Source organism: Cygnus atratus, chromosome 5 (genome assembly GCF_013377495.2).
Source record: "Cygnus atratus isolate AKBS03 ecotype Queensland, Australia chromosome 5, CAtr_DNAZoo_HiC_assembly, whole genome shotgun sequence".
Taxonomy (NCBI): Eukaryota; Metazoa; Chordata; class Aves; order Anseriformes; family Anatidae; genus Cygnus; species Cygnus atratus.
The window spans coordinates 54,827,900-54,853,869 of record NC_066366.1 but is presented as its reverse complement, the minus strand read 5'-3'; the positions used below and the strand labels follow the sequence as shown (position 1 = coordinate 54,853,869).

Sequence of the window (25,970 nt, the reverse complement as noted above, 5' to 3'; positions counted from 1 at the left end):
ACGTCCCAGTTTCCCCATCACAGCTAACAGACTCGGAACAACAAGTAATAACCACAGCAGCTGCCTCCTCGGATGCTGTATGCCTGCCCATATATCTTGCATGGGGGAGCAGCTCTCTGAACCCGTGACTGCTTGCAGAATCCCTCCCTCCTGCTCCTCCCACGGCCCTTGATGGCTGGAGGACCTCCAAGCCGGGGATTTGGGTTCCTGGTACCATGTCGTAGTCATTACTTGCTCTTTTGTCACTGAAAACAGGGCTTTGGTAAAGTATGTGTGAAGCAATAAAGTGTATGTGTGACATTGTCACACAGAGGATCAGATGCTGACTCAACCCCACGTTAGCAGGAATTGCACCCACACCCAAAATGGAGAGACTGCAACGCTGTGTTTAGTCATGTCTGCAAGTTAAAACCCCACAGATGCAGCTCCTTATGGCCTGTAGGTCGTTTCAACATTGTTCTGTACAGAGACAACTATACAGAGCATCTAAAAAGAAAAAAAAGATAACGTGGGGACAGCAAGATGGCATTTTATTGTCGAGTGCTTGAGGGCTGATTACCACAGAGCCAGCTGGAGGCCAGTGCAGAACTAGAAGTTGTCCTTTCCTTCTCCTTCGCCAAAGTTAGCAAGCAAAGCTGGCTGCTACTCCTTCTGAGAGGGGGTTAATGCACTCCCACAAGCACCACCAGCCACCACACAACCCCCAACCCGAATTAGCTGATGCATGTCCAGCTCTTCAGGGTCTCTCCTAGCTTTTTGTCTCTCCTTCCCCTCCATTCCTGCTGGCAGCGTGACCCCTACAGACCCCTGCGAAGTCCCACTGGGTGCCACCAGCATGTACCCGAGGAAGAGCAGCTCACTGCCAGTCGCTGTGAGGAGGCAGCTGTGAGGAGGGCAGTCAGGCCAGGCCAGCACTCACATTCACCTGCAGTGCTGCGAAGCTTGGATCTCTTCTGAATCGCTGTCAATATTGCTGGAAATTGTGGAAACTGCTGGCATAATGTGTGAGATGGAGGGCTTCCGCACAGCTTTGTGAAGACCAGGTAAGCCAGAAGCCAAAGGTAGCAGTGTTGGTGTAAATCCAGCCGGAGTGCCTCTGGACCTGTAATGGTGCAGCTAGGATCAGCCTACAGCTTGGGTGAATGCTTTGTTAGAGCAAATGAATAGGAGCAAAATGGCTTTTTCGCACATTGTCAGAAAAAAGTCATTTTGTTTTTGGAAGAGGCTCTATTGAACAGGAAAGTGAGAATTACCCAGAGATGCCTTTCAGGGTATTTGATACTGAAGATAGTACAGTTATTTTCTTCACTGCCCCAGGATACTGTGAATAAATTGAAGCCATTTTGGTCCCACCTTTGCCTTTCTGAACAGTGCCTGGAAATTCATAACAAAACACCAGCAGCCAAAGGTGGCTTGCCAGGTCACCATTACCGAAGAAGTAGAAGTGTTTTCTGCACAACATCTCCTGCTGCTTTTTGGACATTGTATAACTGTATTTTTTCCTGAATGCTGTTTATGCTCTGCCTCTTACAAGCAGATTGGAATATTTTCTGATTTCAACTTGTCATTACCAAAAAAATAAAAGATTATCTATGGATTCTCCATTGTGGAGAGGGAACCAGGGAAGAGAATGCAATAGAACTCACTTTTTATTATTATTATTATTAGTTTGATTATACATTTTCTGAAAATCAAAGAGCACTCTGTCATAGAAGAATGAAGTATGTATTAAAGTAACGTTACTTAAAATGCAAAAATATTTCATTCAAAGCAGACTAGTTCTTTTCCTTGTAGGTAGATTTAGTTGTGCTTATCTCCATGGGAACACTGCTATTAAAGTCAGTGACAGATTTTTAAAGGTACAGAAGAGAAGATAAACTGAAGAAGTTTTTTCTTTTTTTTCTTCTCCAATCATTCTTCTCAAGACATTAAAAAAAAATAAAATAATAAAATGCAGCATTAATTTAAAATGCAATATGAAAAACACTGCTACTTTCAGCAACCCAAGGGAACTAATCTTATAGATTAGCTAAGAAAAAGGAACATATTTCTTTTTTGCATATATCACCTAAAATTTCTCTTATTCTCCACAAGGAACAATACTGCTTTGTGCTTGGCTGAACCATGGTGCCAGCGTATCTAGTAAAATAAATCATTAAATAAAAATCCACAAAACAAAATGGGATAATCTTGGTACAGCATCTACTCAGGCGCAAAAAATTGCCTCTAGCAACACGATGCTTTTCACACTTTGAACAAAGATTGATCTGACTGAGTCTGGCAGATGTGAGGTTGCAGTAACACAATCCTATTAAATGACAAAATGGCAACTATACAGATAGCAAAACATGCTGCTGCTACTTACAAGATGTCGTAACTGTTGACAAGTACTTGTTGTTGTTGTTGTTTTTTATCATCCCTACTGCTTCCACCTCCTTTGAAGATCCCTGAAGTAGCATGAGTCTAACTGGTTTTTGTTTTGTTTTGCCAGTCTTTCAACATTATCATGTGCCTAAACAGACTAGATCATGGAGCCAATGCTTTTCTTGGGATGTTGTGGACTTGAAATCAGAACTGAAATAAAATTGAGCTGTTGTGTTGCCTAAATGCGGTGATGACATTCTGTTCCAGATGTCCGCAACAATGACCTCATCTAAAACCACAATTCCCTGACACTTCAGTCATTTTCAGACAAATTCTGAAAAAAGAAAAAAAGAAAGAAGAAAAAAAAAAAAAGAACAAGTGGCCTCATAATGATTTTGATGGAAACAGCTGCCCACTTCAGTTAATGCTACTCTCAAGACGTGAATGGAATGAGAAGCCAGTTAATTTGATGTGATCCATTTCAGGCTCCTTGTATTAAACTGCCTGTAATCAGGAAACATACTGATCAATACCCATGATGATTTCCTGAAATAGCAGCAGGGAGGCAAGTTCCCTTCTTTCAGGTGAACTTTAAATAGACATAAATTACTGAGAAAGAAAACAATATGAGTAAGAAAAAATATTGAGGAGGAAACAATGTGTTTGGGAACCTGCTACATCTAGATTGGAAGAAGTGACAGGTTTGTATGGTTTCTGAGCCTGTGACAGCTTCTTGCTCATTAAATCCAACAAAGCAAACCAGGCAGAAGTGACATATCCCTAAAAGAATCTACCAATACATCTAAGGATTTTTTTCTTCTTTATTTTTTTTTCTCTTTAAGAAAGCACCCACCAAGTGCAAAATCTTTTCATATCCTAGTATACCTCACCTTCACTTCAAAATATTGTGTTATACTATGCCTGAATTCTAGGTACGTACAAGAGCAAAGCAGAAGCACTGCCAGCAAATGCACTTAATGGCAGAATGCACTTAGTAGAAGGTGGCCTGCCAAATGGCTTTGCTGCTATTTTTTTTTTATTATTGTTATGAGAAAGCATTTTAGTGAAAATTGGAAACGAACAGACTCTCAGCTCTTCCCAGCACTTCTTCATGAACAACTTCCCTTTCTTTCCTCCCACTTCACTCATCATCATGTGCAAAGACATGAGCATCTGTGAAATCCCCTTGCTAAACTAGTCCATTAGCAGTGAGCTGAAGCAGACAGAGCTCCCTGGAAGATGAAGCAGAGTTCTAGCATCCGTCATCCTACCAAGAGGCTTTGTCTTGAGAAATCTTGTGCTCACTTCTCACCATCACTAACCCCACACAGTCTCCAGTGGTGACTTAGCTGTTGTATTTAATATCGAGTATCTTACCTCAGTGCTCAGGCTTACATGATGAAATGTCATCAAATACAGCCCCCACTGATAGATTATTTTTGGCACCCAGTCTGGATGACAGCTGTAGATTCACACTGCTTTTGGCAATAAGGAATTTTTTAGAGTATTGCCAAATACAAACAGTGATGGAAAGGTGACAGTTTCCTAAAAAATAATTCCAGGAAGGAAACTCTATGATAACAAGAAGAAATAAACCAGTCATGTTGTTCTTAGCCAGATTTAACTCCTTCTTATATTCTACTTTTGGAATTTTATCACTATGAGCTTTCTCTGATTTCAATTTAATTATATTTTGTATTCTGAATCCTTGGAAAACTCCCTTGCCTCACATTAGTAAGCTTCTCTCTCAGCGAGAAATTCCATCTAACTTCCTTAATGAGTAGAATATATTTACGTCTTCTAGCTAGGTTTTCTAGCTGATCAGAGTCTCCCCTTTGCTTATTAATGTAAAAACAATTGAAACAAGAAGCAAATAAAGTTTGCAACTTGGTATTTTTTACTCTTTATCTAGAATTTTGTCTCAATGTGACAAAGTAGGTATTTGTGATGCCTTCACTTTTTTTTTTTTTTTAGCATGAAGGCCTTAATTTTTAATGAGCAATATACACCATTTCTGTCCATAGACTTCCCTATTTCTTTATTCTTCTCAATTCCAAACTGATCTGTGGGTGGATTTTCCTGAAGTCATAAAGCAGTGACACAGCTATTTCCTGTTGCCATCAAAATTCTGTAACAGAATTTCTCCCTCTAGTAGTTACTAAGTTACCTGGAGAACAGCCAAAAAGAAAAAAGAAAAAAAAAGAAAAGAAAAAAAAAAAGGAGAGGAAAGAAACTTAAGTTGACTAGTTCTGAAGGAACTTTTCGGTAGCCATATGGACTTTTTGCCTTCAGTTCTGCAAATCGGCAATGATTTCAGAAAATATATGTGAGAACCCTTTTGCTTACATTTTGTTTCACAAAAAAAAAAAAAAAAAAAAGAGGATTTTTAAAATCAGAACAGTCCCAGAAAAGGGGGCTGTATTTTTCCACTGAAATATACCACAGGAAAAAGGAACCAGTAAGATGGATCATTTAATTCATTTTAGCCAGATCACATTTATTTTTAGTATATGGAGTTGGCACACATGAGTAACAGAAGTAGAATACCTTCAGCTACGTTTTCAAGCTTACATACATTTTTTAATAAATATGCCAGATTTCACTTTTCAGCTAGGTAGTGTTTTTTTTAACTGCAAACCTTGCTGTGAAAATCCAGCTTTATTTACAATACACAAAACTTGTAACCCTTCACAAGATTTTTTGAAATCTTTCAGCTAATTCTGAAATAACTACAGAACCACTCAAATACCTTTTCACATGCGGGTTCGATACACTAAACCTTCCATAGTTGTTAAAGCAGGCTTCAATATCATCTGCCATCCATCTGCTGTCTTCCCAGCATAGGACCTGATTCTCCAGTGATCAGTGTAAGTCAGGAATAGCTCTTGAAATCCCTGAACCCTACTAATGTAGAACAGACCAAGGAGACTGGTAGGCAGAAAACGGCTCTGCCTTCATCGAGCTGCAGTTTCCTTTATACTCTCTTCCTTGCTGAAGGAGGTTGTGATAATCACCATCTGCAGGCACAGATAAGAAGGGGAAAGATAGATATTATAACTTTCTCTTCTATTATTGTAACAAACTACTGTATCTTTAGAACTCTGCTTCATTGCCCTGATCAGCTGTCCAAAAATGAGTCTCCAAAGTGGTAATAAGTGGAAAATGTTAAACTCTCATTTTAAATAAAGCAGTAACACCAGGGGAAAAAAATGGGATTTTTAAAATGCTAAGAATCCTGAAAATTAATGCATCTATGATATTAAACAGTTTGAGGTCAGGTGAAACAACTGTAACCAGGGAGAAACAGAGAGGGAGAACAATGAAAACTTGTGAAAGAATATGCTGTGAAATATTTTTTTTCAAGTAGATTTTTGCAGAAGGAAGTACAAAGATATAGAAGTCATTTGGGAAAAAAAAAAAGTTAATCCACTGTGGCTTTTCTTTGTTTTAAAATTGTATGTTCTCGGTAAAAAAAAAAACTGTGATTCACAGTATCCTCTACTGAACTGCATTTTTTAGAATTAACAAGTCCCAACACGCCTATACCTTTTTGATCCAGGTAGTAGGTCCAAATGCACAGCATGCTGTTATTATGACCCAAATAGCTTTCAGATACAATAGGTATTTGGTCTCAAAGAAATATCAGACATGCCTGAGGGGCAACAGCTCCTAAAAACAGTATTTCTGTAATCACCTGCTGGACCTCTGTTGTGTTGGGAGCAATACCTTCTGCTCCATAATGCTCCGTCTAGCTCTGTCTGGCTGTGCTCCTGACCTCTTGAAAAGGGCAGCTCTCTATGCAGCACTGGCCGGGTCTGACCCTCAAGGTGATGGTTGAGATCATTCAGGTCTTTCAACAACTTCACACATCACTTTATGACCATGAAGGACCCCAGCAACTGCAACTACTGCCACGCAAACCCCTGCCTAGCTCCAGCTCCTGGAGGCAGGAGGTTTCCTAGCTCTGACAGACCCAGCACTGAGCTGCCTCCCATCTCCATGCGATGATTTCAGGATGGAAATGAGGAGACATTTCTTCTCAGAAAGAGCAGTCAGGCATTGGAATGGGTTGCCCAGGGAGGTGGTGGAGTCACCATCCCTGGGGGTGTTCAAGGAAAGGTTGGACGTGGTGCTTAGGGACATGGTTTAGTGGGTGACATTGGTGGTAGGGTGGTGGTTGGACCAGATGATCTTGAAGGGCTTTTCCAACCTTAATGATTCTGTGATTTTCAGCACACCTCGCTCCATCTAATCACCTGGGGAGCTGAGGACGGAAGAGGCATCCTTCCCAGTATAGTTTTGCATCGGGACCTGACCGGCCGCATTCCTAGAGAGGTAAACTCCCATCACGCTATTCAGCATCTTGCCTTGAGGTGCTGCAATCTCCAGAGAGAACAGTTCTCAGAATAAATTGAAATGCAAAAAAAAAAAAAAAATATATATATATATACATATATATATATATTTAAAAAAAGGCACTGCAGAAAGCTTGAGAGCCTTGCACCCAGCTCCTCCAGGTGAGCGTGGAGAACAGCTGCTAACACACAGGTCTGCCTCAACCACCAGCAAGGCAGGGGGCTGCCAGAGGTGCCAGTTCCTGGTGACACCAGGGATGGACAAGAGGGAGTGACACCAGGAGGTGACAAGAGAGGTGACAACAGGGGGAGACAACGGGGGTGACCCCAGGCATAGACCCCACGGGGTGACACCAGCCCAGGGGGGAAGCTGCTGTCCCTCGGGGGAAGCCGTGGCCTGGCAGAGCCCAGGTCACCCCCCAGAGCACCGCAGCCCCCCCCAGCAGCGCGGGGACCCCCTCCGCAAAGCCCTACAACGGCATGCCACGGGGTGACGAAAGTGCTGCCGAGACCGCGCAGCCCCCTTTATCCGCGTGGCGAATCTGCGGGGACGGTTTCCAAAGACCGAACAACCCCCTCCTCCCCCCGCAGCTACGGCGCGGCGCAGGGCCCAGTCCCCCCCGCGGGGCCCCTCCCCGCGCCGCTCTCGCGGCGTTCGGGGCGTGCCCGGGGAGGAGCCGAGCGCCGCCGAACGCAGCCGAGCGCCGCCGGAGGTTGCCGAGCGGAGCCGAGCGGGCGCGGCCCTTCCCGCCGCCGGGGCGAGGCCGGAGCGGGAGCGGCCGGGGCGCGGCCCATGGAGCGGCCGCGCCTGAGGCGGAGCCCGCGGAAGGAGCCGCTCGGCCCCGGCGCGGCCGGGAGGAGGCGGCGGGGCTGACGGGGGGGCCCCGTGTGGGGGTGGTGCCGGTGCCGCCGGTGGTGGTGGTGGTGGTGGTGGTGGTGCCCGGGCTGCTCGGCACCATGTCGGCCAAGGTGCGGCTGAAGCGCCTGGAGCAGCTGGTGCTGGACGGGCCGCAGCGCAACGACAGCGTGCTGAGCGTGGAGACCCTGCTCGACCTCCTGGTCGGCGTCTACGCCGAGTGCAGCCGCGACTCGCCGCTCCGCAGGGACCGATACGTCTCCGACTTCCTCGAGTGGGGTGAGCCCGGCGCCGGGGGGCGGCTGGGGGAGGCGAGGGGAGGGCCCCCCGGGGGGGTGCTGGGCCTCCTCTGCCCCTCGGGGGGGTGCTGGGCCTCGCCCCTTACGTCCCCCCCCAGCGTGTTCCCCGTGTCCCTGGCCTGCTGTAAGGGGCTCTGCCTCACCCCAAACGCCAGGGCATTGCCTCCCGGCCCTCCAGGGCTGCTGGTGGTCCTCGGGGCTGGGCGTGTGCCCCTCCGAGGGCCGGCGGGTGCTCCTCGCCCTGCGCTCCGTGTAATTCGGGCATGCCCCCGCAGGCCGGCGGGGCTGCAGGCGGCCCTCGTGTGACACCTTTGTGTGGTGGTGTCGGGGCTCTGGGGTAATGAGAAACCCGCAGCAGAGCGGGGCGTGCTGACAAAAGGAGACGTGGGCACCCGGGGTGAGGCTGAGGATGAAAGTTGGCTGTCCTGCGTGGCGTGCTGACTGCGGAGAGCCTCCCCCGGTGCGTGCTTAAACGAATTTATGTTCAAACGGCCCATGGTGGCCGACTGGTTTATTCAGCTGAGTAAGTTATGAATAATAATTCATGGTGAAGGTGACTTAACTTCTCCGTGGAGTGGGAACTGGCGTGAAGGAAGGAGAGAGCGTTGCTCACAAGGATGTTGTCCCGTTCGTCAGCTGTTCTGTGCGTGTACAGTTAATTGGGCTCTTAAAGATATCTGTTAATAAGAAAAAAAAAAAAAAAGAAACCAACAAAAAACACAAAGGATTTCCTGAGGGAGGGGGAAGGGCGATTTACTTCAGGAGATGCAAATGTGTGTCTTGGTCCTGCCGGCCACAGCACTAAAAGGGAGGGAGGGACAGCTGGTTCTCCTTAATTTCTGTGGGGACCACCACTCTTTGTCATACACTAACAAACTAAGAGGATTCACTTCCTGGACTCTTCTATTGACGTCAGTAATGCGATTGCCAACTGAATAATTAACCACTCTATCACATCTGCCCTGCAAGGCTGCAGCCAGGGGAACATCGATTATTTGTTTTGTTGGGGGAGCTTTGTATGTCTCTTGCAAAGTGCAGGCTGGTTTTGAACTTGTTTTCAAGCTGGTGGCTTGGATAAGTGAGCATCTACGGGCTGTGAAGTGTGGTGGAGGAGGGTACGGTGCTACTTTTAGGGTAAAACTCAAGGGCAGGATTTGGGGCAGGCCAAAGAGTAATATGCTTTTCCTATAGCACTGTTGGTGGTTGTGTCTTACAGCACGATTCCCGTGTTGTCATTTTCCGTATGATGGAGAGTCCAATTATCTAATTGTTTATAAAATTGCTTTTCCAAATCCTATTTATTGTGTTCATTGAATGTGAAAAGGTTACTGACTTGATGAAAAGTATATCTCGCAATAAAAACAGCGTGCAGCTCTCTCTGCAGTGTGGGATTACCCTAGTATAACAAAGTGCCTATTCAATAAATAATTGAAATGTATGTGAGCTACCATCTGGTGCTGCAGAGTGGGGATAAAAGTTTATAATCCAGTCTCTCCGAGGTAAGGGGATGGGCCTAAATCTGGACTGCTGTGTATTCCGGTTCCATCAGCAAGGAATGCCCTTAAAAGCAATTAAAGTCCATCCCGTGTGTTCCTCCCTTTCCTTCAAGCTGTTAAAAGCAAGTCAATGCCAAGGAGGAGACACCTTTTATCTGTGTCCTGATGCCCTCACAGTATGGTTCCACTGACAAGGAACTTGTTTCTGCCTCCAGCTAATAAGGAAGCTATCATGCCAAACACGCTAATCTTCCTCATGTCATGATGTGCAGTCTTAATTACAGCCTGCTTCTCTGTTAGGAGACATTCCGGATTGATGTGCACAGGTTCTGCGCGCTGTTATGTGTCTGTGGCAGCATGAGAGTGTAGCTAAATATTTGGCAAATACTTTGAAGATTAGCGTGTTTCTGTATCGACTGGAGACAGGAGGAATTTCCTTTTGACAAAATGGAGACTTATCGCCGACAATGGAAATCAGCCGCGTAGGTATGAAGGGTAAACCAAACCAAGCAGTATAACAAGCAGTCCTGTGCTATTTTGGGTTTAAAACTGGGCACGAGGTATCAGACGCACAGAATTCCCTCAAAATGGTTAAGTGGAATTGTTTGCACTCCTGACTGCCAAGAGGAAGCCGAGTTCAAGCACGAGTAGATGAGGCAGAGTTGTTTTTTTTTTTTTTTTTTTTGTCCTGGCTGTGGGAATGCAGAGGAGATGTTACGGTGTTGAGTGTGGCTGCTGGGCGTGGGGATCACTCTTCTCTGAGAGCAGCACACCGCTGCTTGGCTTCTGGAGCTGGTGGCTGGGAATGGGGAGTCTGGAATCAAGCCCCACGTTCATTCCGTGAGCCTTGTGCCAGCTTCTAGTCAACACCTGCAGCAGCTTTGCACCTCGTGCAGAGCCTGGGGAGCCGTGGGTGATCGATCTCATTGCTTCTGTCCTATAAACCTGGCTGCTGCTCCCTGCCACGGGCTTGTTTCTTCCAAATCTTCTTCCTATTTGCTAACCATAGAAGAGCGCAGGGCGTGGCCGTTTGCCCAGGGGCAGCTTGTGGCTTCCATCTCTTCAGAAATGTAGGAAGAATCTGCCATTTTAACCTTGGCAGTTGTTGCTTTCCCATGGTGAACGGAGCTTTGAATATCCTAGATTTTTTTTTTTTTCCCTGTACCAGAAGTATAATGTACATATTTTTATGCCGCATGTCTTGGAAGAAGAGCTCGCTGAGCTACAAGTGAGGATTTTGAAAGTCATTTTCTTCCAGTTCCTCGTATTTATAACTCCTGTTGAATAAGGCCTCGCCGCTGTATTGTTTATATAATAGATACTGAAATACCGCTCAGCGTTCTTGCTGGGAGCTGACTCCAAGTCTGTAACACAGCAGACCCGTGTCTTACATGTTCAGCAAGAATTTGCCAAATCTGTGCTTAGTGTCATTTAAGCTGTTGCTGCATATGCTGCTTCTGGAGTGAGAACTAATGAGGAATCCGCACAGCCAGCCCTGTTTATTCGAGCTCTGCTTCCTCGTTCCCCTCTGAAAGTCCTCGGTGAAGCTGGCCTGCTGCTGCCCTCGTGCCTCCGGGGCCAAATTCCTTGACCATCTCTGCCGGCCCCCGTAGCCCGGTGGGGCTGACAGGAGAGCGATCCGGCTGGCATCCCGTGAGGCGCTGGGCTGGGCAGGCTCCCGGTGCCCTGGGAAGCCCATAAAGCAGCCTGCGTGGCCCTACAAGCCTGTGGCCCTACTTCCTTGCTGAAGCTGCCCAGTCCCGCTGGTGAGGACTACCTGAGGCTGCCAGCAAGCGCGGAGGAGGGTTTGTGTGGCCTTTGGACTCCCCTGGTGGATCACACCGTGCGCTGGAGCTCGGGAGCCGCAAGTGGTGCGGTCCGTGTGCTGCGGAGAGCCCTCCTGAGGGACTCTCCCTGCAGCCAGCGCACCCCTCTCCCTGTCCTGCATGGCGAGGAGAGCTGCAGGGGTGGTGAGCTGGCACAGCTCGGGTCCCCTGCGTCTCCTCGGGTCTCTCAGGGCATCCATCCCCTGTCCTTTGGCTTTCAGGCACAGCGTGTTCTTCTGCACGGAGCCCGCGCTTCCCTCGTGCTGAGGGATCTCAGTCTTTCCTAATCCAACGCCAGCTGTACGGGAGCCCTAGGATGGCTGCTCCCAGGGCTCTCAGCACCGCGTTGGTGCTCATCTGACATCACCTTGTTTTTCAGCAGTTATCTCAGCGGGCTGTGGCTGCTGCTCGCTGCCCCTTGCTCCCAGCCAGCAGGGACTGGCACAACCGGCTGCTCCGTTCTTCAGCAGCTTCTGTCACGGTTTGGAGCCGGTAGGCAAGCGTGTTCGGCGGAGAGTCTGACAGGAACGGGCCTTATTTGTATTCAGAGAGCTCTTGGTGCTGCACGGCCTCTCGCTCCAGCCTTTGTTTCCCCTGGCTGTGTTCCGTGCCGCTGGCTCACCGCGCAGGGCAGGACGGCGCACATCCCCACGTGGCTCGCCCGGCCTTGTCTCACTCCTGGACTACGCACCGGCTAGCTTTCCCTGCGAGATCACCTCCAAGCCCGCGTCAGAATAGTCTGCTGTGAAACAGTGTGTGTTTTCCCCAAAGCGGGCACACAGGGTACCCCATGGGCTGCTCCTGCTGCTAAGTCAGGAGCTGTTTGCACGTTGGCCTTCTGCTGCGCCGCTTTGTGCGAGGTCTGCTGCCCACTGAGGCTGGTGTTCTGCTTTTGTCTTCTTTCTGTGTTGCTGCTGTTGGTTTGGTTTTGTTTTGCTTGTTGCTTGTTTGTTTTTCCCCAGAAGAACTGGCTTGGAGGGGGCCTGAAGCTGTGGGGAAAACAAAGAGGGCTGCAGGCGATTAGCACAAGGAGGCCAGCTGGGCACCTGCTGCCAAGCCCTTGAAGACAGCCTGGTGCAATAGGCGGGCGGTGGGTGCTGCTGTAACAGCAGTATGCTCCTGCTCCCGGGGGAAAAACGTGTGTGCAGAGCGCTCAGAGCAGCCTCTCTAGCCCAGCCTCAAGCTGCTGCTTCTGGGTGCGTGTCTCTTACGTTTGGGGCCGGGCCACAGGTGGAAAACTCACGGGAAGGATGACCAGAAAGGTGCAGCCGTGCTGCTAGTGCCGTGATTCACAGCTTCGGGTCGCTGCAGGGACTGGTGCATCGAGTTCTGCACCTCTGCTGGTGGGGGCTAAACCGGGAGGCTGTGACTGGGCTTTCCTTCTACTCCCAGCCCTACTTTCTTCTCCTTCCAGCTCTCCTTAAGGAGGCATGTTAGCATTTAACGGGTGAGGTGAGAGTCTCGTGGAGTGGCCTTTATGTCAGCGGAGGTTAGAGCCTGTTCTCTCAGCTTGAAAGTGGTTGTATTCAGATGTGTGGATGTGAACCTGAGGAGAAGTCACGCTTCCTCAGCCTACATTAGAACAGCTTCGAAGCTTGCTGCGGGGTAGACGTAGTCCTCTGACTGCCGCAGATGCTGACGTACTAGAAAATGCCCTGGGTAAGAGTGAGGGCACAACGTGTGGCTGATGCCGTGCTAGTATAGGAGGCAGAAACTGTCCTGAAGTGTTTTAAGATGACCTTATTAGAGCTGACAGACTTCGAGCACTGCTTATGAGGATCTTTTCTATGGCCTATTTGGTTTACACCAGGAAAAAGTATCACTTAATAACACGGCCTGCTTCTTGACATCAGGTTTGTTGGTTTAAATTCTTCTCTCGTCCTCTTTACCAATTCTCCCCATGCAGCGAATGCAGAAAGAAGAAAGCCAGGAAGTGACCCCAGCCTCTCCTAACATGAGCGATGTCCTCCTCTGCCAGCAGGAGCTGCACAGCGCCTGCTAAGCCTCTTGGGCACAAGAAAGAGACAGCTCGCTTGGGTGGGAAGACAGCTGATGGCCGAGAAGTCTGAATTTCAGTCTCTGGCCTGAGTCCCTCTTCTTCCATCTGACCGATAAAGCTGTTGTGGTCCCTTGTGCTGCAGGTAGCAGCGCGAGGGTGTGGGTGAGGGCCCGTTGGGGCAGAGTGAAGCTACAGGTGCCTTGCAGAGGTTCTGGAAAGGCCAGTGGTGGTGGTGGCCACGGTTTCTTTGCGCACACTGCAGTGTGGATGCAGCTGGAACCCTTTCCTGTTCCCTGAAGGCTTTCCTGTGGTCGGAGATGGGGCGCTGTAGCCTGGATCGCCTGGGTAAGGAAGCCTTTGACAGTCAGCTGGCAGGCACGCGCTGGCATGATCGCCGAGCCCTGATTTCCAGCGGTCTCTGCTCTCGAGTAAACGGTTTCTGTTCTTGTACAAAATAGATGTTAGGATTAATTTGTGGTAGAGCAGCAAAAACTGCCATGTTAACTTTGATAGCGTTGTAGTCAGGGCTAGTGATCTGCAGGCGTGAGGTTCAAAGCTTGCTGCTGTGTGCACGATGGACCCTTTACAGTGCGTCTCTTCTGATCTGCAATTTTTAGATTGAGTAGAATATCTTTAGAATATCTTTCAGTGACTTCTTCTGTCCTATTTTATTCTGTGAAACACTGGCATTGGATGCTGAAGTCATGTTTTGACAGCGTGAAAGTAGTGTTGTTTGGAGGATGAGATGCACATTGGCATGAGCTGTTGAAATGACAGCCATCCTGGGCAAAGCTGCTCTTTTGTCCCATAGAAGGAAGTCAGCGTTGCTTTTGTCCTGTGCATAGATAAAGTTGCTAATAACGAGCCGCCGTCTTTACCGAGGGCTTGAGGAATTGTTGTTTGTTAAAGGCTGTGACCTATTTTCTAGTTAAATTTTGTTGAAAAGTCAGGACGAGGTAGGTAAGCCGTTGCTAAATTTGTCTTCGTATAGAGGATGAGCAGTCAGTACTTTCTCACTCGTGGTGCATGATAACATACAGAATGCAGAAGTCAGGTTCCATAAGCATCCATACATTTAACGTTTCTCAGAATTGTTTCATTTAGGAACATGAAAATCATTTGAAATTCCTTTTTGCAGGTAATATTAAGCTAAAATATTTTGCCAAGAAATATTTCATTTGCATCATTAAAACTTCTGTGGTTGGCACCAGTTTTGTGCTCTCAGTGCAGAGAAACTGCTTGGATGGTGGTTTAGTCAGCACATTCAGTGCAACGAGCCCTTATCATCTGAAGCTGAACTAACCTTTTTTCTTCCAAATAATTCACATGGGAGAGTGAGTCAGTTTCTTTTACACCTACGAGAAACAAATGGCTTCAACCGTGAGTCAGAACTGAAGAGACTTGTTTCGTTGGCTTTTTTTAGCAAGTTGATTCTGCTGTATGGTTATATATTTTCATGTATTGGTTTTCAGAAGTGCTGATCTCTAGCCGAGATCAGTTGGGAACGTTAAACTACTTTAGGTCCTTCAAACTTAGGAAGCTTGCATTCTTACTCCTTGCTTACAACTTGAGGTGGTTCTTGGATGGGTGTTACCAAAAGGAGGAATTCTAAGACTTACCTAAGCACTTGCGAATGTATCAGAGCCATTAACCGCGTATAGTGCCCGGGATTCAGAGTAACTTACCCGTGTCTGAAAAGATGAATAGGGTGATGAACCATGAGCAAATTTGTTTGGGAAGGTGGAAAGGACTTATTAAAGCTTTTTACTAGATTCTTGCCTTGATAATGCTTCAAACGGAGTTGAGGTTCGTTTTCTAAGTCTTTTGCGAGGTACACTTGAGAATTCCAATCTAGTCTTGATGTAGTTGCCAAAGAGCTTGTATCATGCTTACTAATACATCTGACTGAAGCTTTAGCATTAAAAAAAAAAAAAAGTGACATGATTTAAAAAGCTTTTTGAGGTCTAAGAATTTCCAAGTGCATTTGGTCTGTGGTTCGATGTGATCTGTTCTTTTTAACTGTCTCCTAATACTAAGATCTTCCACTCAATTTTTTCACCAGCGTATGCAGATCGCCAGAGTGCAGGCTTTTATTTATAAAGACCTTTGTTCCCTACAGTGAATATAGCTTTCTTCAGGAGGAAGCTGCACGCTGTTTTCTTAAGCCCCGATTTTGCATAGAGCTCAGTAATCGTGTCTGTAGATATACTTAGGGTGCACTCAGCTTAATGTGTGCATCCCTCGTTGCCGGCTGAGGCCTTAGGCACCCTCAAGTGCCTGAGATCTTAATTTCTGCCGTTCGTGTCATCAGGGTCTTAGCGCTGAAACCACGGCCTAAAGCTGCAAATGTGATAGTGCCTCTGGATGCCCAGCCTGAGACCTCTCTAAATGTCTGAGCTTTGGGAAGCGGTGGGGGTGTCTTCACCTTGCTCTCGTGCAGTGCCACTACTGACCAAATATATTTAGCTGCCTTTCCCAAAACAGCCAAGAAGAGAAATGCTCAGAAGCAGGGTCAGTTCCAGATATATTCCGAATTCTTTTCACATTTATAACCGTTCTCCCACCTAAAAATAAGCAACGATAATTGCTTTGTGAAGTCCAACTTGAAATGTATTTATGCCAGTTTAGAGAGAGATGCATATTCGGCATTTTTAGAAAAGTCTATAAAAAAATCTGTCTGGATATTTAATCCAACTTAAACATGGGTTATTTTGTTCCAGTTCCCATCACAAATTTCAGTGAAAGATAAAGTAATAACTACGATGAAACCAGTCTTAAACTCACTTAAGTTTATATGCGGAAGTCAGCCTTCCGGCAGTATTAGGACTTTGTAGGTCGAGGGACGTGGATCCGTGCTTTTTATAGAAGGTGTAACTTTACCTAAAGTATAGCAGCCATGACAGGAGTATGTTTTTATTCTTTTGTTATTTTTTCTGAGTATGTTATGATTTCCTGACTAGTAGCAGTCCCTTAGCCCAAGAACCGAACTGTATGGCTACCCTGCATAGGTGAGACTTGTGGAAAAGCTTTGGGTCTCTAGAGATTCTCCAAAGGTGCATAAAAAGAGTTTATGCTCTAAATTGGTTTAAAACATGGAGTACTGGAAAAAAGACAACAAATACTCTCCGCTACCAAAAAACCTTTTTGTTTTGTTTTAGTTGAAGGTGTTACAAACTTGAACCATTTTTAGAGCTGTGCCGAATGTATGTGTGTGAGGGAAATGGAAGCAAGGCAGAGGTTTCCAACAACTCGGTAATACTTCCTGGGCACCTCAAACCTTTTTTCCTGCTCTTTCCTGCTCTTTTCTGATTTTTCCAGGAATCCCTCTGCCCTTGGTTTCCCCTTCCTTCCAGAGATCCTTTGGGGTGGATGGGGGTCTTCTCTGTTACCTGTACAGCTTTGAATTTGCCTTGCTGTTACACCATGACTTCTCCTATCTTAATTTTGCACATTCTTTCCCCAAAGTTAGCTTCTTCGTGGAGCTTTTCCGTGTGCCCCTGGTTCTCTTGCTGCCTGTGTGACTTGGATTATCAGTGCTGAGAGCCGGAGCGCTCTGAGTGTCCTTTATTTTCCTGTAATTAAGGCAGGCTAGAAACAGCAGGAGGGTGACTTTAGGCACGGAGATCCTATTAGCTTTTTGAAATATGTTCCCAAGGGTTTGCTTTTTAGGATGCATGGGTAGGCTTTAAGTTGAGCTCTTCTTGTGGTAGGGTCAGTCGTTCTGCAGCAGCCCCAAATTTAGTGCCTGATGGCGATACTCTCCTTGTCTGGCATTGCACTAGGGGACGGGCACGTATGGCGCGTGCTCTGCAGGCTTGGTTCTGCGGGCTTCTGGCCGCTCTGGGACTGGATCCAAAGAGGAGTAGCATAGGCATTTTTTTTGGTGTATTCCTGAGAAAGATGTATGTATCGAAGACTTTATTTAAAGGAATTGGGTTGCTGTTATCTAGTGTGCCATCTTTTGAACTGTGCCCATGAGTAAGATGGGAGTGTAATTTCTGTTTGGATTCTGTCTTTTTAGCTCGCAGTTCTTCAAGGCAAGGGTGGGATCTCACCATGCCCTATCAGTGGTTCCTTTAGGATGACTTTGCTACCCTGGAGCCCTCTCAAGTTACTCACCCAAAAAAGGAAGCTCTGTTGTTGTGATTCAGAACCTCACCCGATTTGACTTATTACAGGGGGCAGGGAGGAGAACAAATTACATGTGCAAATGGCTAACCGTGATCTAAAGGTCCTAAAGAAATAACTGCTAGCTGGCAACCACTGGCTGTTGGGTTGTAAAGCGGGGGCAAAGGCTCGAGTTCGAGGTAGGTTATCTTTCCATCTTTTTATGACTAATATGGTATTTTTCCTGAATTCACAACGTATCATCTTTCAGAGCAGACTTCCTGGGAAGTTGTGGATAAGTTGGCCTCTTGTGTCACAGGGAAGAAGTACAAAACCTTTCCTTCCAGACCAGCCTTAATTAGCAAAATGTCTTAGTGGTTTGCTGTGGTATTGCTGCACAGAGGAGTTCAGTTTGACTTCTCTTACGTAAGTGAAGATTTACATTGCTAGTAAGTTCAGCCTTGGGTTTCTTGGACACTTAGTCCAAATTTAAGTTTGGAATACTGGCAATATCAAATTGTTTTCAAACTGTGGTTTCTGCTGCCTGGGTACTTCAGATAAAATAATACAAGGCAGTGTGCAGTGGAGATACCTGACCGGAGACTCCGTCAGGCCCACGGACTGTCTGTATCTCGCTATTAAAAGTTTTTCCTGGTTATTAAGGCAACTGAGCTGTGGCTGTGGCTCTGTGCTTGTTCTTGAGAGCCAGCAGGATTTACTGGGTTGGGCGTAGTGCTGTGCCAGCAAGGCTCGACCCGGTCATGTCTATACCCATGGCTGGAAATAAGCAGTCCGTGTGCATCCTGAAATTGACTGCGTGTGATGTGAATTCTTAAGGGGAAAAAAAAAAAAGGTTCATGCCGGGAGTAGAAGTGTCCTGGTAGACTTGGACAGAATCAGAGCTGCAGGTACTGCAGTTATAAACCTCCTGTTCTTGCAGGTAGCATTAAACATGGCAAAGGTTTTGTTTAATGTTTCAGGCCCTTCTGGAGGGTGGGGATAGCAGAGATTACATTCTCTATACTTCGCCTTTTGCATTCCGGCATTATTTTTCCTTTACCCTGTGAACCTCACAAAGTTCAGCACAAGCACAAAGTCTCACGCTGCGGAACTGTAAAAGCTGGGGAATGACCAGCCAGGGAGCAGCCTTGCAGAAAAAGGTCTGGGGATCCTGGTAAACACCGAGCTGAGAGAGGCAGTGGTGCATCGCTGCAGAAACGGGGGCTGCCTGCGTGCTGGACTGTGCCGGCAGCTTGAGGGAAGCGGTTGTTCCCTTTGCAGCACTTGTGAGGCCAGCTGGGGAGTGCTGTGTCCAGTTCTGGGCTTCCCAGCACAGAAAACACATGAGCAAACTGGAGTCTTGGAGAAAGCTGGGGCTCAAAACACATGATGGGCATGGAGAGGCTGCGAGACCTGGGCTGGGCGAGCCCAGAGAAGGGACATCCAGCCACCATCTCCAGCTGCCAGGCAGGAGGGAGGATGAGGAGGCAGGCTTCTGGGAGCACAGCTGGTGGACAGGGGCATTCCCCCACCAGCTGGCTGGGCTCTGGACAGGGACCCAGAGAGCTGGCATCATACAAGGTCCCCAACCCACAGCTGGACCAGGCTCTGAGCAGCCCGGCTGAACTTTGACGTTACCTCGCTTCTGAGTAGGGGGCTGGACTCTGTGTTCTCCAGAGGGCCCTTCCAACCTAAAATTATCCCGATTCTGTATTACGGATTTATTTTTTTCCCCCGCATTAGTAAATTTATTTAACGTCGTGGCTGCTTGAACACAAAAGAGTTGTTCTTCAGGCCTTTCAGAATGAAAACAGAAATAAATGAAATCTTTTTTTGTTGTTGTTGGCAGATAAAGTAGTTCAAACAACTTGTATGAATGTACCATTCATTTTTTTTTTTGTAATTTAAAGTGTTTACCATGATGGGTTGGCATTTTACCATGTAGACTGAATATAAGTATTGACAAACTTTTTACTAAATTTTAGGCTTGTAAATGATGAGAAACTGAACTAATTTTTGTCTGTGGTGTTCTGCCATTTACTTAATAAAAGCAAGAGCTTCCTTGTTCCTGGAACAGAGTTACCAGAACAGGTTTTAAGAACTTTGAACCTATGTTTTATGTGGATTGCTTTTCTGCTAGTATGGTTTCCTTATGTCTAGCTGTTAGTCCTGATAGCAGCTGAAGTATTTTAAAGCCTTGTCGCGTGTAGCTATGAGAAGCCTGCAAGCCCCGTGCGGGCGTGAAGATTTACAGGTTTAGCTGTTCTGCTGGCTGTGAGAGCTGTATCTAAGGGATCTATATGTCGTATTCTTATATCTGACCAAGCTAACAACAGGCTGAAATCTACCTCAAAGCTGTAAAGATCTAATGGGAGGTGTCCCCTTGTTTCAGTTTCCCTCTGTAAAATAAAAACCTGTAAAACTTGCATGAAGTTGGACTTAAATTCGTTTTTTAGTGCTGATACTCTCAGTGGTAGTGCATCAGCAAACCAAAACCCACAATAACAGTTTCAGTGTTAAAATCGTGTCACTGTATTGAAAATAGCACAGTAAGTACTGCGGGTGGGAAGGATAACAATGTATAAATAGGCCAGAAAACAAGAACAGACTCCTTTGTTAGTAGTGTGTTGTAAGTGTTGTTGGAGTATACCAAGTGGTGCTTCACTTTCCATACAGTGAATTTATATCCATGTTTGTGAGTTAGTTGCTTACAGCTGAGCATGTGTGGACAAAGGAAATCTCCCCCAGCTCACAGGAACATGATCGGATTTCTCAAAATACGCGTGATTCCTGGATGCCTGGGAGCCTGGTAGGCGTCCTGATCAGCGAATGTATGCTGTCGTGTACGTCGGGGGGCATTCCCTGACAGCACTGTGTGATGCGATGTGATGCTCCATTACCCTTCTGGGGCAAGGGCTGTGTATGTACGTGAGCAATTTATGCTGTGCGTTAATCTTTTCAGAAGAACCTTTTAAAAAAGTATTGTGTGGCTGTTTCAGATGCCGTGGTTCAGAGTTCTCAGCTGTGCTCGTGTTTGATGCACAGAAGTGGTCCACGCTGTTCTAGTTTCAACGTACAGCTTCTGTGCTGGGATGTACCTGCACACCGTGCAGATACCCTGGGGAAAAACGCGAGTGAAATAATGATGATAACGCTTCTTGTGCCGAATCTTGCTGCATAAAACTGCTGAGAAATGTCATCTTCCTCCCCTCGTGCCCTTGATTTCCTCTTCTGTTTCATTGCTGGGAATTTGTATTTCTTGTTTACTCTTTGCATTTAGAGCAGCCGCCTTGCAGGGATGTCTATAAAACAGCCCCACATGCTCGCGTACACACGGCTGCAATCGTGCTTGGCCTCGCTGATCGTAACGTATCATCGCACGCGTTGGTGCTGATAGCTGTTACTTGGAGTGCGTGCATGGTAGCCACAGAGAAAATAATACGAAGACTTCGCTGGCAAATGTGCCCCAGTAATTCATCTTCAGAGCTCTCTGTGGAGCACTAAAATGGGTGACAGCTGGTGAGAGATAATGGATTATCTTTCTGCAAGATAGAAGCATGGGCAAGACCTACTTCTTACTTCAATCTCCTTGCCCTCATCTCTCCCTTCCCCCTCATGTCCCGTATAACACTTAAGAAGCCATCCACTATATTTTCTGAGGGGCTTAGGTGGGGAGCGTTGTTATTGCTTTTGTGTAAATGATTTGTTGGCAAGGAAATAAATTTAGCTGTGTGTAACAATTCATGGAAGAGGAAATCAACGCTGTCTACTTGCAATCTTTTAACACTTGTCCAGAAATAGATTGCCGAGGAGTCGGAATATTTGAATGAAAAATTGCAGTGTTTGGATTAAAATAAGCAGGTACCTCAATGAGAAAGGGCTGGGGAAAGCGCGCACGGTCTGTGGATCAATACGCTACAAACAGTGGTCAGTCCAACCATCTTTATCACTTTGGGAAGTACCAGGTAGTCAGGACTTAAAGGAAAATCTTAAATTCAGATAATGTACTAAACCATCTGATAGATAAGACTTTGAAGGAGTGAGATGAGACCGGTGATACTCAAAAATAGGTAATGACTGAAAGATTGTTACTAGGCTTCTGAGATTGTTTTGGTGTGCTAAGATTTGTTCATGTAACAAGGCTGAGACTCCAAAATGACTTATTTCTTTGAAAATGCATTTCTTATAGGGCAGTCCTTCAGAAAAGACCAACTTCTTAGGTTTTGATTTCGTGCAGTACAGCTGTAAATGTTCCTGGCGTCTCTTCCTCCCTCAAAATACATCTGAACAGGCAGGGGTGAACTGCTGACAGCAACTGCATAAATTTCTCAGCTCTTAGGAGATAGTTCGCGGAACAGTTCAACACATAGCTGCTCCTGGTACTTGTTTTTAAAGATTTCGTAGAGCTAGATTTTTTAAAATGATGCTGATAGGAACTTGTTTTTAAAATTCAAGTCATATAGGAAAAAGATTTAAGCTTCAGGAAGCTATGATGAAAGTGAAAATTGCCTGGCTGCTAGGGTATAAGCTTTACCAGAAGAATAGTCCTCAAGACTTGAAGTCCTTTACAGAGGGTTTGAACAACAAAAATGTGAGCTTTAGAAGGGCATTCTTCCTTCTGCTCAGTGTGCCATGGTATCTCTTTAGAGATCAATGTCATAGCCTTGTGGTATGTACCTGTCTGTAAGAACTAGGTTAGAGCTTTCTTGTTATTTCAAAAGCCATGAAACTGTCAACGGGTTGAAAACAGCGTTGGTAATACTCACGTCCTTGCTGGATTCGCAGTGGCAACCTGAAGATGGAATGGTGTGTTACCAGATAAGCAGTTCCATGCACCTCTTTCACGTAGGTTAAAAAAAGGAGATGGTAACTGGTATAAATACTGAGAATCGCAGAGATGGAAAAATTTAAAATCATACCTCTTCCAGGTTTCCTTCCATTAGAAACTTCCAGATATGTTTACGGAACAAAAGGGTTATGTAGCCTCAGCTCCACAGCGCTAGCATCAAAAATGAGAGTCTGAGCTACAGTATCAGGGATGAAAAGTTTGAAAATCTTTAAAAGATTGTGGTTTGGGACTGAATGTTTTTTTGAAGCGAGTCAATACAAGTGGAAAAAATTACTTAAGAACTAAAACAATCACTGAATGGGCAAAGTAGCCAAGGTTTATTTAGATGACATTGGAGATAAATTAGCAAAGGAAAATATTAAATTTCCGTGTGGAAAACAGAGGGGAAAGTTATGGGGTATTGCTAAAATGTCATATAAGGAAGGAGAAAGCCAACCATTTGGTTTTTCTCTGCGTAAATAGTTGACTTCAGTGTCTATACTAGTTTGTTCTTCCTTCACAACATCTTAAAATATTTTGAAGATTGGCTGAAATTCCTTGTTGTTCTTCTGCTTGTGGTCTTGTCTTCTGCTTATGTTCTCCTCGGAGCCCGCATTCTTTGTCAGATTTCTGGAAGGAAATTAATGCGTCTATGCAGTTTCCTACTGTGGAAATATTTCTACGAGCACTGCTACACGGGTAGGGTTTCCCAACTGCCTCTGTACTGACCTGCAGGTGCTCACCCTGCTTTTGCACTGGAGCACACAAGGTTTGGGTTGTTATTTTCAGCTATTTGTAAATGAAGAGGTTGGAAGCCACCAAAATAAAGACTGCAGTGTAGATAAAGATTTGAGATTACCAGCCTAGCACAAGCTTGCTCTGGACATCCGGTACCTGATTTTGAATTTTCAAGATCAAACCCAAGTCTAGATGGGTTGTAAGTGGGGATGGAAAGGCAATTCCCTACTTAAATGTGTGGAAATAAATCTTAGGACAAAAGGATTTGGGATGCAGTGCTTGCTAAACAAAGATGATATGAGAATAATCTTTTAAATTCAAGTAAAGGGGAGGGTTGAAAACCGAAAAGTGGCATTTGAAAAGATAAGCTAGAAGCAGAACGTTCTTTCAGATGCTGTATCTGTCATAAAAGCTTCTGGGGCTGATCCTTAGTTGATAGGTCTGCCTTGAAAAGCTGAGGAGCAGGGTATAAAGGAATGGCATAAGTAATATTTACAACTGTGAGTGTGATGATTGAAATTCTTTTCCTTTTTTAATTTTAATTTAATTTTTAATGGATGTAACTTCGGTATCAGCTAAGGACAACGAACAGATTTTTGTTTCCTACTTGCTTCAAGCATACACAAGAAAGAGGGAGAACCTAGAAGCCGGCTGCTGGGGCGCGCAGCGATGGGAGGTCCCTTTTGGTTTGGAATGGCAGCAAGGAGCATGTAAGCTTCCAGGAGCCTACGGGGAGTTTGGGAAAGCCTGGAAAGATGTCCATGAACCAGTGTGCTGCGTGGGCTGACAGTCTGCTCAGAAATTATCCAAAATCATGAAACCGATTTTAAGAACTTCTGAAAGATAACACAGCAAAGATGTTAAGAAAAGACGGGGGTAAAAACACTAAACAAATGCAAAAGCTTGTGTTTTTTGGCACATGCAATATAAAAGGAAAGTTTATTCAGCGTATTGTATGTAAATTGTGAAAAAGAAAGTTGTGTAGGGGTAGGTGCCAGAAATGCACAACGTGGGGTAGAGAAGAAAGAAAATCTTCCCAACTCTACTAGAGAGAGCTAAACTTAGAAGGCCTGGAGACTCTGAAATGTCTCTTGGAAAAGGCATGGTGTTCTTCTGTTTTTAGATCCTTGTTCTGTATGCTTTGCACATGTATGGTATGTTAAAGCTCTTCAGTTCTAAGACAGATTTGAAAAATTCACTTTAACTCCAGGATTTGACTTCTCTGTGGGTGACTATCTGGGTTAAAGGACACTGAGAAGTTTTGAGCTTGTGTAAAATGGCATGTGTCTAATGTTCCAGGTTCTTGTTCATCCAAAATGTTTTCTTTCAGAGCTCTTTAACAAGTATTCGGAAACAAACAAACAAAACCTCCAATTCTGCAGGTTTCTCAGTTTTCTGTTGTCAATTTTTGGCTTTTTTGAGCCATGAGCACTTAACAAAAAAAAATCCTGTTCTGTTAGTGGTCCACCTCTGTTCCTGGAGATCAAGACCTAAAGCCAGATGTAGCATCTCCTTATATGTTTCCAGTAGTTATTTTTCCCCGCAATATCCAGGCTTCTCAATTTCAGTTTTCACTGTAGCATATGCAATGCCTGCAGATAGCTGTAGACAAACTTTAAAATGTGCTGAGTCAGATTTTGGCATTAAGGAAAAGTTGCTTAGTGAAATCAGAAGTGGTGCTCTTCCTAAGTAGCTTTTGTAAATAATATGAATTATTTGCATAAGATAAATATTGTTTTCTTTGGAGTAGGATTGGGAAGAGGGCATAGGAGTGTTGTGTCAGAGGAATGCATTTGTAAGGCTTAAAGACGCAGAGGTTTTCATCGTGCCTTGCAAGTCTAGAAGAGTTTTGCTCATCCCTTTCCGCTACTGTTACTGGTGCTCTTCACCACGTTCAGCCAGAGGTGTTGGAAGCGGCAGAGCGAGGTGGAGAGCCTGGGGTTTGTGTAGCTCTGCAACCAGCTAGACATTACAGTCTGAGTTTAAATACTCGCCGTTTATGTTTCAGGGCAAGAATGGCTCTGGCTGTACAGTTCCTGCCCCAGAGAGGGCATGTTGGGCTGTGGGGTTAGTGTAAAAAGGAGATGAAGAAAAGCTATCTATAAATAGTAAAAAAGCCTCTCTGAACCTTTCATTATAATGCAAAGCAAGTCTTAGCAAGAGACTTTTTAGTATTCTCTGCAGATTTAAAGGTAATCCCCCTCTTCTCTGCTTCGGAGAAACTTGAGGTACTCGTCCCTGGCTCCCGCAATTGCTTGGCACGCGTCTTCGTCGCCTTTGCATGCGGCAAAAGTTTGACTTCCATTGACCTCTGAATGAGATCTGGGGCTCTAAGGACGTTCTGAACCAGGGTGAGTAATGCTGGAGAAAATGTCCTGTACGTTGCTGCCCTGTAGAAGGAAGTGATAGGAACAAAGCTGTGCCACACCTGTGCTTCACGGAGGTGTTGTCCTCCACACTCTTTGTATTGGAAAGCACTTCAGGGTGGTTATGTGATAGCACTGCAGCCATGAGCCATCAAAAACAAAACCAACCCGAACCAGGTGCAGCTCTGTAGCACTGTAAGCTGGATCTGATGCCTCATCCCCTTGGTCTCTTATTTCCCTGATGCTTGTGTTGGTCTGGATGAGAGCTGAAGCGTGGCAAAAAGGGTCGCTGTGATCCCACTGCTCCCTCGCCCAGCCTAGCATGCAGCACCAAGGCTGCAGCCAGGGCTGCTGGACAGACTCATCTCAATCTCAATCTGGACAGACTCATCTCATCTCAATCTGTGCCATTTAAGATGATGACCTCATGGGGGGGGGGGGGGAACCTCTAACCCCTAACCCCTTCCCTTTTCTTGCTTGTGCTGCTGTAGCGGCCCAGACCCCTCAGCGGTGACAATTCAGTTCGCTCAACTACCTGGAAATGGTTGCGCTGAGTTTCTTGGGAGCTTAGCTTTCTGCTGGGTTAGTGAGCAGAATCGGATGGGTGAGGTGCGACCTGCCAAATTTGTTACAGCTAACACGAGGAGGAGAGCAGGCTTGTGCAACTGCCCCTCTGGTTGCAGGGCTCTGGGATCACCTCACTTGTTTCACTGAGCTACGTCTGAAATTCACTCTA

General features: G+C 45.8%; 1 protein-coding gene and 2 long non-coding RNA genes across 4 annotated transcripts in view; 1 reads left to right on the top strand and 2 right to left on the bottom strand.

Annotated features, from left to right (window-relative positions):
- Window positions 1-510: 510 nt before the first annotated feature.
- On the bottom strand, window positions 511-2,745 carry LOC118250307 (uncharacterized). Its single transcript, XR_004779414.2, has 2 exons — window positions 2,366-2,745; window positions 511-1,102 (listed from the first exon to the last, which is right to left on the bottom strand). It is a non-coding gene; the product is annotated as an uncharacterized LOC118250307 (long non-coding RNA).
- A 2,197-nt stretch (window positions 2,746-4,942) lies between these two features.
- Window positions 4,943-8,546, bottom strand: LOC118250379 (uncharacterized). The gene is made up of 3 exons (XR_004779441.2): window positions 8,018-8,546; window positions 6,621-6,740; window positions 4,943-5,381 (listed from the first exon to the last, which is right to left on the bottom strand). It is a non-coding gene; the product is annotated as an uncharacterized LOC118250379 (long non-coding RNA).
- CDC42BPB (CDC42 binding protein kinase beta) overlaps window positions 7,423-25,970 on the top strand; it is a 95,473-nt gene continuing 76,925 nt past the window's right edge. For both annotated transcript variants that reach the window (XM_035551417.2, XM_035551416.2), the window contains exon 1: window positions 7,423-7,854. In XM_035551417.2, coding sequence (XP_035407310.1) covers window positions 7,677-7,854 — 178 coding nt within the window. In that variant the 5' untranslated portion in view covers window positions 7,423-7,676. The remainder of the gene's footprint in view (window positions 7,855-25,970) is intronic.